At 41.4% G+C, this 19,388-nt stretch overlaps 1 protein-coding gene across 2 annotated transcripts in view; it reads left to right on the top strand.

Annotated features, from left to right (window-relative positions):
* The first annotated feature begins 7,314 nt into the window (after nt 1-7,314).
* wnk2 (WNK lysine deficient protein kinase 2) overlaps nt 7,315-19,388 on the top strand; it is a 30,642-nt gene continuing 18,568 nt past the window's right edge. For both annotated transcript variants that reach the window (XM_083771885.1, XM_083771886.1), the window contains exons 1-8: nt 7,315-8,173; nt 12,875-13,047; nt 13,160-13,380; nt 14,518-14,675; nt 15,079-15,167; nt 16,157-16,376; nt 17,528-17,798; nt 18,952-19,259. In XM_083771885.1, the coding sequence (XP_083628011.1) occupies nt 7,481-8,173; nt 12,875-13,047; nt 13,160-13,380; nt 14,518-14,675; nt 15,079-15,167; nt 16,157-16,376; nt 17,528-17,798; nt 18,952-19,259 (2,133 nt within the window). In that variant the 5' untranslated portion in view covers nt 7,315-7,480. The remainder of the gene's footprint in view (nt 8,174-12,874; nt 13,048-13,159; nt 13,381-14,517; nt 14,676-15,078; nt 15,168-16,156; nt 16,377-17,527; nt 17,799-18,951; nt 19,260-19,388) is intronic.

Genomic DNA, 19,388 nt, shown 5'->3' on the forward strand with positions numbered 1-19,388 from the left:
CGCTGAGAGTGAAGCAGGCAGTGACCGCAAAATGTGTGTCATTTTGCGCAATGGACATCAGGCCGTTTAATGTGGTGGAAGGCGATGGTTTCATGCTATTGGCCCAAGAGCTAATAGACGTCGGAGCGACTCACGGAAGGGTACCTGCGAGCTCCGTTATTCCATGCGCCAACACGGTGACAACCCACTGCAAGGCCTCAGCAACAGTTAAAAGAGAAGCCTTCACTTCCCAGATTAAGGCCCACCTCAAAAACGGAGGCACAGTGGGAATGACGACGGACATGTGGACTGACGATTACAGGAAGGTCGCCTATCTTGCAATCACTTGCCATTTTATTGGGGAAGACTTTAATTTGGTGGGAAAGAATCTGGCCAGCGGAAGAAAAGAAAACGGGTGATAACATTAGAAGGGAAATCATCAAGCGGTCATCAAGGTGACGAAATTCAACTTCGAGCCACTGTCACTTAAAAACATTGTTTGGGTCACTGACCAAGGCGCAAACATCATTAAAGCCCTTGGCTTGAGCCCTACCGTAGACTTGACTGTCTGGATCATGTGCTAAATACAGTGCTCAAGCACGGCCTGGACAACGACGGTGCAGAACATGCCGCCGGCATCGCAGCAACAATAACAGCAGCGAAGGCCCTCGTAAAGTAGGCCTATACCTATATCAAAAATGAAAGTTGAGATCCTGTGTGTTTTGAATGAACAGTAGCTTCAGTACAGACAGACCCTATTTATGAAGGTGGTGATGTGAGGCGATAAATGCACATAATAAAATCCTCTTAATGTATCAATTTTTGTAATCCGAAGGTGTACAAATGTACCCATTTGGATACATTGTACACTCGGAGGTAAATTAATTACTGATCGGTTTTGGTAGAACACGAGTGCCCTCTCCTGGCCATCAAGAGTATCTACATGTCACTTATTTACATCGTTTTCTCGGCGATTGGTTTTGTTTGGTGCTTTATCTGTATAACACTGGACTTTTGACAAACCAATTACAATAGTCGATAATAGCGATTGTAAACGTTTTTGACGAGTCTCCACTATGGTCTCCACCGGTACATTACTGCAGGGACTTGATCGGCGCATACGATTGGTCCAAACAAATCAAATATGCAGGCGTCGCGCAGTGCATTGTGGGTGAGTTGCGGACGAATACAAAAGTAAATATACCGTAGATTACATTAAAAGGACAATAATTATGGTCAATGCTTTTGCTAAGATAACCAATGTAACAGGTAATATGATTAATGCTCGCGTCTTGAATTGTAATTAAATCGTAATGGGACCCATAAATGTAGTGTCTTGGAGAATAGGACCTATAAGTAGTTGGGTCGGAAGCCCATAATCTGTGTTGTATGAAAGGAGAGAAGGTTAGCACTCCCCTTGACAAGGATGGAAGAGGTCCTAGTGGCCTTCAACACATATACGGTTAAGGCATTGCCACCTACTTCGTGGCATCTCTAACCAAGTTTTTTAGTTGAAACAGTTGAAACATTGAAAGTCTCTAGTAATTTGGAATTACTTGTGTTGTTTATGATCCAGACCACTGGTGAGTTGTGACAGTTTTTTCCTAAGCCATGTGATGTAGTAAAATTATCCCATCTACAGGTCGTAATTTGCCCCAATATATAAAGAGAGGCCATGGTTAATGTTGTATTCACAACAAAACGTAGGCCCTACGTTATTTCACAATGACATTTTAAAATTAATAAAATAGGAAAAGGTGAAAATCTGACATTGACTCCTGCTACTGTCTGTACATCATTCTGTCTGATAGGCAGCAAATGGGATATTGTTTGTTCTAAATAAATATTCATAAGGGATTAGCAATATGATAGCTGGGATATGATTTATAAATATTTGGTGCATAATTATATACACTGTTAGTGAGTCTGTATAAACGTCACATTCTGTGTAGTGTATTTAAGATTGCCTTAGAACACAAGTGCCATGCATGATATGTGATAAAGGACAACCAAAACAATATTCATATTGTGTTTTGTCGTTTTATTTACAAACTTCATTGGTCACAAAATGGGAATTTACAGTGCAAACGATTATACAGATTATAAAATTGGGCAAATAAATTGGTCATTTAAAATTAATATACAAATGTTTTCAAAGTATACTGGTTTACACGCCCAGTAACCCTAACCCCCCCCCCCCCCCCCCCCCCACACACACACACACACACACACACACACACACACACACGCACACACACAGATAATTAACTTTTTGTTGTTGAACAAAACCAAAGCATGCATACATATAACTGAGGTTTGAGAACTGTAAACAGTAAAAGCTTTGACCACTAGAGTGTGGCATTGTTTAAAATAAAGCTGCTTTCTCGGGTAACAAGGCATCATCTAAGGCAGTAGGATTCCTAACACTGAAGGCCTTGAGCCAATATAGCCTATGTAGACAAACATACTATACTACACATACACATACACACTGGTCCAAACAAAAGTACAAACCTCACTGAAAGGTGAGTTCTAATAGTCAAGTGCTTTGGGAATCAGCTGTGAAGATTTACAAAATAATCCAAAAAGTATATTTACGAGGTTCAGAGACACCCAAACTGGAACTGAGAGTAGAGTTTTCAAGGCATGTATCAAGATGGTAGGCTAATTGAATGCTTATGATATGTAGATAATGAAAGGCCTGAAATAAATTGCATTGTTTTACTGAGTATGATAAGAGTTCTCATAGAGGTAATCAAATTGATCTTATAAAAACAAAAACAAAGCTTGCACAACCACTGAAAATCAGACAATTCAATAATAAAACTCTGCACACTCTGGCTTAAAGGGCTCCCAGTCAAACTTTATTTGATTAATGTTTTGACCAAAACGTCTTCTTCAGAATGTGAAGCTTTGGGACTGGTAGACCTTTAAGCTACTTTTATTGTAAGAATCAAATTTATCTTTACATAACATTACATAAAAACTGACCAATAGAAGTGTAGTGGTATCAGCAGAACTGTGTATACTCTATACACACATTTTGCAAAGAAAAAAAGAGAGAGGAGCACATATGTTTGGCAGATGAGTAAATTACAAACAAAGTGCTCATTGATCAGGGTTTCAAAAACATGAAAGAATAAATAAAAGCACAAATAAAAATGCTTTATTTGTGACTACTGTCACTCTGATACTGGCCAGTGTGCCTAGCGCTTTTTAATCCACCATAGCACAAATAAAGGTTAGGATAACCATAGGTATGTAGGCTATATGATAGTAGTAGTAGAAGTAGAAACCGAGCTACACTTCCTAACCATCTGTCCATTGTACCAAGACATCAGAGACACATACTTCCCACAGATTACAACCACACACGGAGATTTTGAAAACATGACCAATGACAAAAAACTCCCATATCTGCTGGGCGAAGTACAACAATGTGCAAACACAGCAGCAAGATTTGTGAGTTGCTGTGATAGGAGAAGGATATCAAATGGAACACAACCACCGTAAAGACTAATCATTGTGTATATGCCTGCACTATACCTACATCGAGTGATCTTGGTACATAGAAGTTGATCTATTGAAGAATCTGACAAAGTACATAATTTTTGTTTTGATTGTATTGCTGTATTGTTGTACTGTTCTTTCTGCTTTGGCAATGTAAACGTATGTTTTCTCATGCCAATAAAGCCCTTTGAATTGAATTGAATTGAATTGATATAGACTATATATCATGACTGAAGAAAAGTATTGTGTATTTGTGTAAAGAGGTAGTGATATTATGTGCTCATCTGCTCGAGGAATGTTGTGACCTACTCTTTGCAATAGTAACTTAGGTTTGTCTCCAAGTGCAAAGAGCAGCAACAAGACAAAAAGTCTTTAACAAAAACTTTTATCCTAACATGACTAGTTGATATGACAATGACAATGATGATGATGATGTACTTTAGTAATAGCCAAAGGGTAATTAGTATTGTCACCAGTTCAGAAACACAGAAATATATTAAAATGTCCGACAAAACATCTGTGTTAAAAAATAAAATAAAAATAAAAGTATATTATTATCATCATCATCATACTCCTGTTTCAAAGCAGCAGTTAACATTGCTTTGTAGTGTTTCTTGTTGCTTCAAAAGAAACATACCGGTATTTCCAAACATGCTGACCGTTCTGGACAAAAGCAAAGCCAAATCACGCTAAGAAGAGATGAAAAAAGAATGTGCTGCTCTCAGCCCAAATCATTACAACATAGAATGATGTTAAACAAAGTGTAACAGGACCCGTAATATACAAATTGTATGTGAGGGTGAGGTCTCACTGAGGTGTGTGTGTGTGTGTGTGTGTGTGTGTGTGTGTGTGTGTGTGTGTGTGTGTGTGTGTGTGTGTGTGTGTGTGTGTGTGTGTGTGTGCGTGTGTGCGTGCGTGTGTTGCTTTGGAGAGAAAAATGCAAATTTATTTTTTTCTTGACTTTTACACAGTAGTCCCAATATTGCAGCAAATAAGTATTTAAACTGTTTCAAATCTTCATTTATATTTTTGACAACACTAACTGATTGCTGTATACGCAGTACCCACTGAAAACAGAGTGGGTGGGCACACAACTGTATATAACTGTATACCCTCCACTACACCACTGCCCTTTAGCAAAAATAAGTCGGCTAGTATATTAAACCATGAAAGGGTTGAAATGGGCACATCAAAATCATCATTTCATCCTTTAGTTAACCAAGAATGTCACAGCTGGAGACTTGAGCGAGCATGGATTTGTCGGGCAGAAGTATCACAAAATAACATTCTATTATTTCAAGACACAAAAGTTGTCAAAAAAATGGTGCTTGGAATTTATGAATGAAGATTAATTGTCCATATACAACAATGGCCTATACGCTGATCCCCACCTGTTTAAAATGAATCAGAAGACAGAGGGGTCATTGAGGAACAGTCGGTCATGAGTTGGAATGAGGTCGCTGTGTGCCAAAGGCTGTGATGAAGACGTTGACGACGACTATGATGAAAACAAATGCTGTGGTGACGTTCTCCATGATATTAAGCTTGTAGTGCATGCTCTCATCATTCAAGTTCCACTTCACTTTGGGAAAAAAAGACAAATGGAAAGCCATAGTCAAATTCAGCTTAGTCACAATATGGCCCTCAATGTCTAGAAATGAGCCAGAAGAGGGCGATACAACAGAGTTTACCAAAGCAGAATGTCTTGCCAGATTTTTCCCTATATAAATCCTCACCCCCCACTTTTTGTTTGTTTACCTTTGGTTTCTAGTCTTTAACCATTTTAACTAGTTTATTTTTCGAATACAATTGTTTTTATTTTTCTGTTCTGTAAGCGACTTTGAAAAAGTGCTATATAAATGTGTATTATTATATTATTATTGTTATTATTATTATTATCATGAGATATTAGACTAATCATTCCTCCATTTCTGATGCTGACATAAATGAACAGCATTTGTTGGCATGTATTGCCCTAAAGTGAATATCTGTCATGGTAATTCAATGACATTATATGCCTCACTGGTCCAGAGAAGAAAGATGTGAGAACCAGGTAGAGATGGACAGGTTTTGCATGTTTCATGCACCACCAGCTGACATAAATATAGTATGTCAACATGAAATCAGACTGTAATTACAACCTGTTCCTCTTTGCAGATGCCACAACTCAGCATGACAAACTAGAGGTAGTAGTATTTAGTATTTGAAATGTATACTTTTGTTGCCTTGGCAAAACAGACTTGATACTCTTTAATTAGAAACTAAAGAGGTCTCCTGGGTTCACAGTGGTAGTGATCCTGAAGTTACAGCCATTGGAAGAATTTACTTATACTGCATATTAGACAATAATCTTTCTGGCAAGAGTATGGCACTAAACAGAAGAGCTGGCAGTGGCAATGTCCAAAGCCGTTTTGATTATGCCTGCACATCCTGGTACAATAGCATCCCTAAAACCTTTTTTTAATACGCTACAGCAGGGGCTTTCAACTGATTATGAAACATTGACCACCATCCTGACTAAGAATCAACCTGGGGACCACTGTTGTGTTGGGAGGGGGTACATGGGCGTGGTGTGGGGGGAAAAGCTTGAAATTAAATAATAACTGTCAAGGACTTAATTTAATTTGTTAATTTGAGGTGAATTAAAGCAAGCCTTTAACAGTTATTATTTAACTGACATATTCTAGTGGTCCAGATCTCAAAACAGATTGAGCACCACTGATCTATTTCCCACGGTTACTTTTAGAATGAATTTTAAATTATTATTTAAAGCCCAAAATGGGCTTGCCCCCCTTACTTCTGTGAGCTCATTGAGCCATATGTTCGGGAGTTGTAGCCTATCCCCTTCCCCTTGTTTTTCATATTTCGAATATGAAATAACCACTCAATAAAGCTTTTAAAACTTTGCGAGAAGAGTGCCTTGCATTTCTTCTCTATGGTTTAATAGCCTAGTGTTATTTTGCAATATCTTGTTTTGTAAGTATCAATCAATCATCATCATCTTGAAATTCAGTTTCAGCGTACAAGTGCATAATGCAATTTGCATTACCGACACACTTCCGCCGCGTCACGCTATGGGCGGACAAAGCAGGTGGTAATTATCCCATGACAACCCAGGATACTGAGGATAGTGGGTACCGCCTGAAAACGTGCACACTTATTGGATACGTGTCGTTGCTAGGGGCGTGGTTGAAACGATCCTCCTGCTCTGTCAGTCTCGGTTTATATTATGAATAAGTGACATTTGATTTGAGGAAGACAACATTGGAGAGATGCCCTGTGCAGGCTGTGCTGCTCAGCCTCATCCAGAGTCCACACTGAAGTCTCTGTGCCGCAGTGAGCACAATAATCTGATAAGCTTCAATTGCAGCAGGACAACGCTCAACAGAGTAGAGGCAGACAGGCTGAAGCTATAGTTAAAAGAACGATGCAGGAATATGGAGGTCACACATCTCAGAGTTGATTCTCTTTTCTTTTTTTACATTCACCAGAGACTGGATGGAATAATGCTTACATCGGATGGCAGCTGCGCATTTGGCAGTCCCGTGATCAACGTTATGAGGGATTAGTAAACATCCTGGTTGCAGATTGGTCTGCGAAACGCATCACATTCTCATGGAACCTACAGTTAAACACCAGTGTGTGTCATATAGGCGTATAGGTTAAAGTGGCAATGACATCGAATCGATTCGAGACCATCTTGAATAGTACCGCGCTGCGCGCTGCAGCCAAGTGGATTGACGCGTAACAGGGATCAAGGAACGACCCATGTGCCCGTCTAAAAGGTGTTACGTTTTGTAATTTGAGATGTCCTTAACATAATAATCAGCGCGACTGCATGCTTAACAAGGCCTGCTATCCATGCTGGCCAAGTGCGTCATCGCATGTGAGTGTTGCAGGTAGGCAACACGCTCTCCTCCTATTGTGGGAGGGGATGTTGATCGTCTTCTCTGAAGAATGTCACCGGTGAGTGTCTAAGCATTTACTGGGGATGGATTCGGGAGAGGAATCGGGTTCAGATCCACCACTGGGATCCACATTTTCATCGGTACCTAATATTCTAGAGCTCAAAGCGAGCGCATGCAGGCCTATCTATGAGAACGGGGCAGATCATAACATTATGATAGAAAATGCAACGCTACGAGGAGCCAGTGATCCCAGCGCCGGACCCTTCGCCTCGGGTGATTACCAAGGGATGGTCCGGCGACGGTTTATCCGCCGAAGTTTGTGGTTTTCGGACGCGGATGACCAACCTATGGACAGCCCAGAGTGCGTCAACGATAATAGCAGCAGCCCCACCGTGGTCAGCATTCACCTGCGCACGATCGTGGATCGAACCCGGTCCCGGGCTCTCGGGGATGTCTTTCGGGAGAACTCGAGCACGGACAGCGAAGCGGGGCTGAATCTGAAAGAGAAAGACAGCGCCACGGAAAGCGTGAGCGCGGATGAGGAGAAAGACAGGTGCACAGAAACAGAGCACAAGACGGATGAACCGTCGTCTGATGTCACCGGGAAGGCTGGAAGTGATGAGAACGAGGAGGAGGCAGGGATGAAGGCGGTGTCCACCTCCCCTGGGGGTCGCTTTCTCAAGTTTGACATTGAGCTCGGAAGAGGGTCTTTTAAAACTGTCTATAAAGGTCTTGACACCGACACGTGGGTCGAAGTAGCATGGTGTGAACTGCAGGTGGGTTAAATGCTATTAAACTAATACAAAGTCCATCAGGATGCCGATATGCATGCATACAACCCTCATACATACAGCCAGTGCCAGTAGCCTTGATCCACAAAGGCCTATAGCCTATACACACTATATGAAGACAGAGGGGAGATGCTATTATATGTTGATAAGGACACTGTCCAGTTGTCAGTCACAGACTCTATAGCCTACATGTCTACTTTTTGATGGCATGTCTTTCAGACTGTGCAGTCAGTCAAATAAAATAAGCCATATAATACACAACACAACTGAACTAGCCTAGCCTATATCTCTGAAGTTTCAGAGTAGGTCTATCTATGCTGGTCCACGTATTATCAGTAGCATGGTAACATACACTTGCCCTCTTTGCAGTGGGGGGTTAGTGTTACCACAACACTAAACAAAACAAAACACTTTTTTTTCCTGTGGGAGAGTGAGAATACAGTAGGTTATGGAAACTGAAGGGAAGGAGTGAACTGTTAGTTTTTATCTATCCAAACCTTATAGCTCTCATAATCCACTGAATGTTATATCCACTGCATTTTACAAATTAGCTTGTTTGCTAAAATGCTTTTATATACGGTAGGCGATGAAACAGTTTCCTATAACTTGTCTACTTTGAGTTTGCGAGGGCAGGACCTAGTTGAATTGCTTTAAAGGTAAATGCGTACATTGCAAACATGCAAAGCCATCCTCCCTATAAATACTTTTCTCTTTTTGGTTGGTAAATTCAAATTGACCAAATTGGTTTTAAAAAAAGTTGGTTTTAAGTGTAGCAGCATGTTCCGGAGAAATCACAAGTCATGCAGTTTATTATTTCACTATATAATCTGTGTGCTTGTGGTAATTTAATGCTTAGTCTCACTGACATTCTACCCATGTGATACAGACTAGCATACCCAGGAGTTAGTTTAGTAGTAGTTGTTGTTGGTTGTTTAAATACTGGTATTTAACTAGTGAAAAGTAGGAGTTGTGGGTTAAGAGGGCCCTTTGTCCCTTACTGTAACCAAAATATGCCAGGGTCAGTCCCTGAAGCACATTTGTCATTTATTGCCAAAGCATCCTTCAGCTAAATTCTGAACCCAGATCCTCTATACCGGTTCTGCTGCTGCAAATGGCTGACTCTGTGCTGTGAAAATGATTATATAGCATGGGATGGCATAGGCCTATAGATAATATAGCCTAAACCACTATTTCATTGTGCTTACTTAACAACTTAAATTAACTACAGTGCACCTTAAAACTGCAACCACCTCAAGATTGTTGACTGTTGAGTCTGTCGTCTAGAATCCAGATGTCTACAATTTGGTGTCACCTTTGAATAGCATGGCATTGTGTTTGTTGGCGAAACCTCTCACACGGGGTTGGGTGGGGCCAGAGCCATAGAGTAAGACAGCGTTACGCAAACTCCGTTCACTTCATGGGGCAGTCCAATGGCAGCTCTTCTACATAGACTTCTATTGAGCATGGGGATAACCGGAAGTTTACGGAATGCATTGGAGTCTATGGGCTCACGCGAGTACATGAACCACGTGACCGGGCTGTTTTCTGCCCCCTCAATATCGCAACTCTTCTATTAGATGGCTCTGGGTGGGGCTAACACTAATCCTAACCCACAAATAATACAGTAGAGTACATCATTGTCACACACTGAGACAGATAAGAATGAAGAATGTTTCAGACCAGCCAAATGGTAGAATTAAAGATTGGCACATTTCCTGTTCCGTAGCGGTTAGCACTGTGATGCAGTAGAACTCGAATTGTTGTGGGCTTGGTTCCTAGGAGATCCTTTATATCCCTGAGGTGAGACCCTCCCCTCCATCGCCTCTGTGCCAAAGTCCCTCTACAATGAAAATACAGCCTTTATTTATTGTCTGCGTGCATGTATTTATCACTGTGTTTAGATAAGTGAGATGAGTGTAACGCCATGTGGAAAATGGAACTGTGTTCATTTATCCATAACTCAAATGTAGCTAATAAAATGGAATGGACCCTTATTATGGGACTATTTGGTATATATTTGAATACTCAGAGTTAAATTACCACTGATTTAATTAGGATTTACAAGATAGAAGATGATGACTGATGTCGTGAGCAAACTGTCAATTTGACTACTTTGTGCACATTATGCTGCTCAAACATCTGCTCTGCTGTTTGTAGTGTTTGATATTAGTGAATGACACTGCAAAATTCAGTCGCTGCAGAGAATGCTTTGGATCAGTTTAATGTAGACCTTTTTATTTGACAGGTTTACATATTATTTGGACTGTCTTAGGCAGTATTGTTAGGAATACTAAATGAGAATATATCCCCCTGTGGTATTACCAAGCAGATGTGACTGGAGAGAGTGTATTGTGCTGATGCAAGCCTTCTGCAGCAGAGATAGTTGGAGAGGAAAAGGAGTGAATGAAGGAGGGGGGGTTCAGCTGAGGATAAAGGAAATAGACACAGTATCTGATACACTGTACAATACCAAGTTCCTTCCATGATTAGACCAATGCTGTTAATTTCTTTTGTTGCCTCGTTGCCTTAACTATTATTAATTTTGCGATCATGTTGAAGCCGATGCTATACCGTAAATGCCACACCCTGGTTGGATATGGATTTCTGTCAGCTCACAATCTCCCTCGTGTTCTTACCTCACCTCTTAGCAAGTTAGCATAGGAGCATCAGTTAGTGTTAGTCAATTAAAAGCCACCTAATAAAATAAAAGCCACCTTCCATGAAGAATAAGCATTGTCGTGGTAGTTAGATTGAGTGATGGTGTATGCTTAGCAATACTACCCGTAATCTAAGATGCAAGGCACTGAAGGCAGCGTATACTATACACTGCATAGGTCACTATGGGCTGTGATCGAATATACTATACACTGCATAGGTCACTGGGCTGTGATCGAAACATGACTGCATCATTCTGCAATAATCAATGCACTGCACATCAATGTACATATATACTCATTACTGACTTTTTAAATTATTTATATATATACAAAATCAGGAGGTTAAGTGGCATTCCTTGGTGTCAGACCTATGGGCCGTAACTGACGAGCTGACCAAAGAGAAACAAAAATGTCAGCTGTTCTACTATTTACAGTTCAGGGAAGGTGGGGGCAAAAATATTGATCCAGCATGTGCACATTCATCCAGACCGTACACCCAGAGAGGGAAGACTCACAGTCCCAATTCATGATTTTATGACAAGTCTATAGCAAATAAAATTAAATAATATTGTTAATATAACATGACACAATATAACATACTAGATCATGGAAATATCCATGTTATGATGAGCTTTCTGTAATTTTCACCACCTTGTTCCTTTTCCCTTTGTTGATAATGGTGTTTATTGTTCATTTTCTACAACCTACAACCATCACATTTATTCCCTTTCTTTCTGAAAATGTTATGTCACACAAATGTTTTACCAGGGATTGATTTTCCCGGGGGACCAGACCTCTGCTTTTGATATTCGCCCTTCTAGTCATGCCCGGTGGTGGGGATATGTTTGACCTTCTGGTCAGACTGAATTCAGAACATGCATTTCATTTTTAGGAAATGTAATCTGTCTGATACGTTTCATAACATCACAATCGAACAATTTGATATAAAACAACGTTTCGTTAACCCTGACATCCATATTTTCAGCAACATTTCAAAATGTGTAAATTCTTTGTATAAAAAATTACAGACCTAGCTCACAAAGCGTCTATTTGTCATACAACAAAGTATATAGGTTAAGAAAATGTCCTCCCCTCAGGTTTATCTTTTAAAAATGGAACCCTGGGTGTTACAGTGCTTTGTGTTTAATACACAGCAGGTAGAAGATAAGTACAGAGGCCCCTATCCTTCACTCACTCAAAATACCACGTTTGTTTGTAGTCACTCCAAACATGCAGTACAGTGACAGGCAGGTCTGACAGAGCTCTACCTCTGCAACACATGGGCTCATCGTTACAATGAAGAGCATGGTGGACTGTTAGTTGGAGGCCAGTGAAACTGACACACTATTTAGAATTTAGTAGACGTTCTTATCAAAATAGACTTACAAGTGCGAGTTACATCTCTCTCACCGAAAATATACTGTATTTGTTCTACCATGGAATGCCCACAATAGGGTGCTAGGATTCATGTGGTTCGAGAAGAGAAACATTGTGAGAAAGTATGGATGGGTCAGAATAATCGAATATTCGTTTTTGATGATAAAGATTGATTATTAAACAATATTATTTTCCTATTTAACTATGCTTTTTTTTTGTTTGTTGCAAGGCTAGGCTTAGTAGCATAATACAAGAATAAATGCACTGTTGAAGCTTTTGTTTTCTTAATTGTTTAGTTTCAATAATATCTGAAAACCAGTTGATAGGCCAATGCATTTCTGTTATTATAACATAGGATGACGGAAATGTGTCATATTTGTCAGTTAATGAAAAAAATACTTGCCAAAACAAACTTTCCAAATAATATCCCCCTCAAAAAAGAAAAATATTTTTTTTATATTGTTATTAATAGCAGTAGAATAATCAACTTTGATTTTGGCTGCACATCCCTATGAGAAAGCATTAACGAATACTCCCACTACAAACCCTCTTGTTAAACTTGAACAGATTGCCCTAGCATCTCTTCTGTAAAGCTCTGAGACAAGGCCAAATGAGTGTTTGTGCTAAATACATTTACCCCCCACTTCCACAGGAACGAAAATTGTCTAAAGCAGAAAGACAAAGGTTCAAAGAAGAGGCGGAAATGTTGAAGGCCCTCCAGCATCCCAACATTGTGCGCTTTTATGACTTCTGGGAATCACCAGTGAAAGGGAAGAAGTGTATTGTTTTGGTGACAGAGCTGATGACCTCAGGGACACTAAAGACGTGAGTCAACATTTGCATCTGTGTTACAGGACATCTTTAGTCAAAGCAAACATACCACATGAAACCATGGTGATTCTCAAGAGGTCATGTTGACCTTCTGTCTTCCTAACAGGTATCTGAAGCGCTTTAAGGTGATGAAGCCAAAGGTTCTTAGAAGCTGGTGCAGACAGATTCTAAAAGGCCTTCACTTCCTCCACACGAGGACGCCACCAATCATCCACAGAGACCTGAAGTGTGACAATATCTTCATCACAGGCCCAACAGGTTCTGTGAAAATAGGAGATCTGGGACTGGCCACGCTAAAGAGGACCTCCTTCGCTAAAAGTGTCATTGGTTAGTTTATCGGTTGGTAATCTGATCTATTTGTGGTTAGAATGTGAACAATGTGATGCTTGTTTACACTGTATACATTTGAAAACGGAATAATGCTTCTGCACATTTAGTTCTGACTCTGGGTTCATGATTACACCAATGACCATTATTTCTGGGTTTTTAAACATTACCAAGCACTGACTCCAAAATCAATTGCCTCTGCTACTATCTGTGTTTGAATCTTCATAATAATTTATGACTATATAATGCAGTGGTAACTCTGGTCCATAGCCCTAATGCTTAATTCTGCCTTGCATTAAGGCTATGGACCGATGGCTTCTAGCTCTCAAATGAAACACAGACCAGGCTCTCCTCTGTAGTGAAAACCTAAAGAACGTTTTACCTACTCACCAATACTAAGACGGGTTGTGTCATTAGAAAGCTTACTTTCCGGGCCTGGGCCATGGCTCAGTGGTCCAGGCACCTTGGCTGGTAATCCAGTCTGGCAGTGTGCCGCGGGTTCGACTCCCGATCCTGATGGCCTTTACTGCATGTCTTCCCCCCATCTCTCTCCCAATTTCCTGTCAGCCTACTAATAAAGGCAAAAGCCACAAAAAAAAGAAAGCTTACTTTCCTTAGTGGATGCACCCTGAGCCCACCACCACACATTTAAAATGCACTTTTTGGCCAGAAAGGGATTTCTTTTCACTGGACAGAAGGTTTTTGTCCATGAGGTTTTCTCTAGAGTGCATTTTATACGCGTGGTGGGGGGCTCAGAGTGTGTCCACTAAGGAAAGTAGGCTTTCTAATGACGCAAATACGTCTTTGCATTGGTGAGTAGGTAAAACATTCTTTCGATTTTCACTACAGAGGAGAGGCTGGTCTGTGTTTCATTTGAGAGCTAGAAGCCATCGGTCCCATAGCCTTAATGCAAGGCAGAATTAAGCATTAGGGCTATGGACCAGAGCTAATGCAGTGGTAAGGTTCTCCAACTGGTCCAGGGCAGGGACCCTCAGGCCCAGGGTTCTTTGAGGGAGTTCCAAATGGACCCTTAGAGGTCTGAAACTGAAAAAAGTTATGGTGGTCTGTGTCAGTGAAATGAAAAAGTTTGACACCCACTGGCATAATGTGATCCTCTGTTGACTATTCCCCATGCAGGCACCCCAGAGTTCATGGCTCCAGAGATGTACGAGGAGCACTACGATGAGGCAGTGGATGTCTATGCCTTTGGGATGTGCATGCTTGAGATGGCGACCTCAGAGTATCCCTATTCGGAGTGTCAAAATGCTGCTCAGATCTACCGCAAAGTCACCAGCGTGAGTGCATTACAGTTACTGGCCTGGGGGCCATGCAAATGTCTCAAATATCAAATGTTCTTCAGCATGCATTCGTCGTTTTGTATGATTACTTTTGTATAAATTATCACACTATACAAGCAAGTGCATTTTATCTATTGGTGTATAAGACTACGGCAGACAAGATCATTTATTTAAACCCAGCATTTATCATAGAGACTCCCTCGTAGCACAATATTGTCATTGTTCTGGAGATCTTTGCAAGTAATATAAACAGCACTGTATGGGAAGTCTGTCCTTATCAGTTTGTCTTACCACAAAACAATGCTGTTTCTTTAACAAGGAATGCAGGTCACAAGCTGAGGGTGGCTGTTTTCACACGTTTTCATTTGTAGCTTGTACATTTTTTGCCTTTCATCTCCAGGGAGTGAAACCTGCCAGTTTCTGTAAAGTTAGCGACCCAGAGATTAAGGAAACCATTGGCGAGTGTATATGTCACAAACGGGAGGAAAGGTGAGTGGATCAGGCCCTATAACTGCGTCTTGGAGACAATCATATCCCCAGGCCAGATTTTTGCCTCGAATTCAAAGTGTCGTATGATGGAGATGTATATTTTCGAATGAAAAAAGTGTCACGACATCTTGTTGCCATAGCATAAATCAAGTTTTAAAGGTCAGGGGCCTCTTATTTACTCGTATTTAGACAGAGGTTGCCCCTGACAAGAGAGTTTCCATTGTTGTCTACACCAGGCCGAAGGCATGGGGAGAGAGTATGTTTTGTCCGTGTGTCCGTCCGTCCGTGTGTGTCCATCCGTGTGTTATCAGCTAATATCTGGCACCGCTAACCCGGTCGATGACATTTTTTGCACACGCACTCCCTGGAAGCCAACAATGAACCTCTGCCCCAAATTTTCCAGAACGGCCTGTTATAGCGCCATCAGGAGGCCGACCTTTTTGCTATTACTCAGATTCTGTCCAAAACTTGGATCTGTCCGATATTTCATATTCCATCCTAATTGGATATAACATTGGCTTTCAAAGTTTGCAGGATTGGCCCGTTTTGAACAAAACACCTCAAATCATGAACGCAGCATGCAATTTACGTGAAATCTTTCACACACTTTCCTACTAGGCTGAGGAATATATCCCACCCTTTTCACATTGGCGCCACCAACAGGTGGATTTTTGCAAAACACATTTTTGGAACAAAACACCTCAAATCATCCAATTGCCATCCAAGGTGTAAGAAGAAATGGCACCCTTTTCACATTGGCCTATTATAGCGCCACCAGGAGGCCACAACCTTGGTGGAGACCGGTGCCCAGAGGGGCACTTTATCTAGTTGTTTATGTTTCTGTGTTACAGAAGTATGACGTTTGTGCCAGTATTTGGCTCTGCTACTGTTGATGGTTCTGTATGTTGGCATAATTATTTTACTGACACTGTACTCTTTGTACTGTTCAGCAGCGTATCCCCCATTGTGTGCTTGTGTATCTTCTGCAGGTACACCATCAAGGAGCTCCTGAACCATGCCTACTTTGCAGAGGACACAGGTGTGAGGGTGGAGCTGGCCGAAGAGGATGATGGGAATAAATCGTCCATAGCTCTGAAGCTATGGGTTGAAGATCCTAAAAAGCTGAAGGGAAAGTACAAGGATACCGGGGCCATTGAGTTCGCATTTGACATAGAGAAGGAGGTTCCAGAGATCGTAGCACAAGAAATGGTACACAAGGAGAGACAGTAATTGTACAAATATTGTTGTTGTTGTTTTAATTATTATACATACACAGTCATATGTATTATATATCAGTATCAGTCAAATGTAAAGCAAAGTGCACTGAAGTCCAACAGTTTTCATTTAAATTACAGTACCATTACAAACTATTAAACTATGGATGTGCCATTTCTTATTTGTAATTGGTGAATCTAAATGAGCTAGATTATGAATCATGGACTTTTCAGATTTTGTTTGCGTCTCAACTCTCAATGAATAGATGCTCTGTTCTCCACACTGTTCTCTGGTGACCTTGACTTTTGCTGTGCTGGACAGACTGCTCTGCTGCACGCTATGTTCTACCATTTCCCTAGCAGCTGGCTAGGATAATAAAAGTAATGTCTGATTTATACTTGCTTGTGCGGTGTGTTGCACACCGAAAATAGCTGATCTACGACCACTCAGCCTGTATATAGGCTATATTTGGTATTAGTCACCGCCACACAACTAAGTATACATCAGGCTTAACTTGTCCTTCTCATGGTATCACAGCCATCTCTGTATGGTAAATGGTGCACTTATATAGTAGTGCCTTTATCCAAAGCACTTTATAACGTACATGTAGGCTACATTCACCCTCCGATTGCTGAAGAAACCATGCAAGGCACCAACCCTACTCATCAGGAGCAGTTAGGGGTTCAGTGTCTTGCTCAAGGACATGACACTAACATGCTCTACCTAATGAGCCACTGCTGCCCCACACAGACTACAGTTGGCCCCTTTGATTAGATGACTGATGACGTAGGGATCATCAGTGGTCACATTATATAAATTGCATGTTGTGAGCAATTTTCACTACTTGTTCATGGCAATGTCATACCACAGAAGCATAACATTGGGCATGAATTTTAGGGTCTTTTTTAAACATGCAGGCAGGTTTCTGTGATTCTGTCTGACAGCAACAATATGTAACTTTGTGGATTATGAGAGTCACTGACCCAATTATCATCAGACTTAAATAAAACCTCTAGGAAACTGTAATCTTTAGTGGTGTGTGCACTGGAATCAAGTAAACTCACTGATGTGCTGTATGATCTACTTGCTTTTCAGTTGTCTAGCTTAGTTCATGCTACTGAACATCTCCCACGTGTGTCCTGCAGGTGGACTCCGGCTTTTTCCTGGACAGTGATATGAAGATAGTCGGGAAGTCCATCCGAGACCGCGTGGCTATCATTAAATGGAGGCGGAAGCGGACATTCCCGTCAGGAGACAGGGAGGTGCCTGTGAAGAGCACCCAGCAGAACCTTCTGCAGGTGCCCAGTGGCACAGGAATACCACAGGGAGTCACCCTGGCCATGGCAGACAGTGAGGAGATGGAGGCCGAGCAGTGTACCATGCTGAGCACCCTGCCAGTCACCACGATTACCACATGTGAGAGCCTGTTTGTGACCGAAGGTCGCACACTTACTATGCAAACGTGCAGTGACACTGTAACGCTAACTCAAGCCTGTCACAGGCTCCCGTTCACTCACTCACACACACACACACACACACAAGCCACCGCCACTCCAGAAACTGACACACACACACACACACACACACACACACACACACACACACACACTACACACACACAAGCCACCGCCCACTACATAAACTTAAGTTTGAGCTGCTACGGAGAAACAGCGGAGTGCTGCAGTGCATTAAACAAGGAAATGTCGCCTCACAATTTAGCGTATTCCTTCTAAATCTCTGTATATAAAATATAGCTAACTCGTCGAATCTCTTAGTTACATCAATATTGTTCTTAGAAAATAGTTGGTTTGTGCAACATGCAACTGTCACTTCAACAACAGCTGGAATTACTTAAACATGGAACCTGCAGCAGTAGGTAAGTAATTAATTTTATCTGTGTTGGACGTTTGTTTTGGTTTCAGTTGCTAACAAGCGTCCTCCTGCTGCTTAACGACTACAAATACAGTGTCTGTGACTCTGTGTAGCTTAGCATCTTTGTATCTTTTGCATCTACCTGTGTGGGCAACATAACATTGTGGCAGAGTAGCACCAATTTACATGTCCAGGTGCTCCTTCGGTCGCCCGTCACCTATATTAAGGCGTCTTACACTCCATAATGTACAGTTATTGGAATCATGGATCAGATCTGTGTGTGTTTCAAACACAGTCTTGTCTCAAAAACGCTATATGTATACTAAGGTACTCAAACCTTTTCATGTCAAGGACCCCTAAAATTAAAAGAATTGGCCGCAGACCCCCATCTCAAAATATTTTGTCCCAGGGACCCCAGAAGCAAAGATCTGAGTTAAAAATGTTCACTTTAAAATGTTGTCACAAATGTTGTCAAGATTTGTCACAAATGTTGCCAAAGTATAAAATGACGCAGATGCTTTCCCAGTTTTAATGGGGTAAGATTGGGAATCACACCAATGAGTCAGCTGCAGTATGAGTCATGATCCAGTTTCTGAATTGTAATGAGGCCATAATCCACATTCTTTAATCTCCCCTCTGCTCTGCCTAATTGAAGGCATGTGGGTGAATTCACCCGCTCTATTCCTTGTCATTCCAGCTGATGGTGGAGTGGGGTCTGCCCTGCAGACAGACAATCTCAATGGTCAGCTGAGTGCCACCTACCAGTCACTTCCGGAGCCCATTTCCACAGCTCAGATTATGTACAGTCCTCCCACTCAGCCCCAACATCAGCTACCCCCAGGTTTCTACCAGCAACCCACGGAACAGCTTTCACAAGAAAACTACTCAATAGCGTCCACACAACCGCACCAGGGAGTGTACCAGCAAACCAACAGTCGACTACAACAGGGATCCTATCAACAGCCTGCAGCACATCTGCTCCAGGGTCCGTACGTGTCTCAAACAGTGAGTGACTGCTCAGTAGCATGTTATTCTCTCATTGTCACATTTTCTCCATTAATCTCCCGCATTGTTTGCCATATTGTCTGTCAGAAATGTTGTAAAATAACACAATGTTTATATTTTTTCCTTTCA

This window comes from Protomyctophum parallelum, assembly GCF_964188405.1.
Source record: "Protomyctophum parallelum genome assembly, chromosome: 8".
NCBI classification, from domain to species: Eukaryota; Metazoa; Chordata; class Actinopteri; order Myctophiformes; family Myctophidae; genus Protomyctophum; species Protomyctophum parallelum.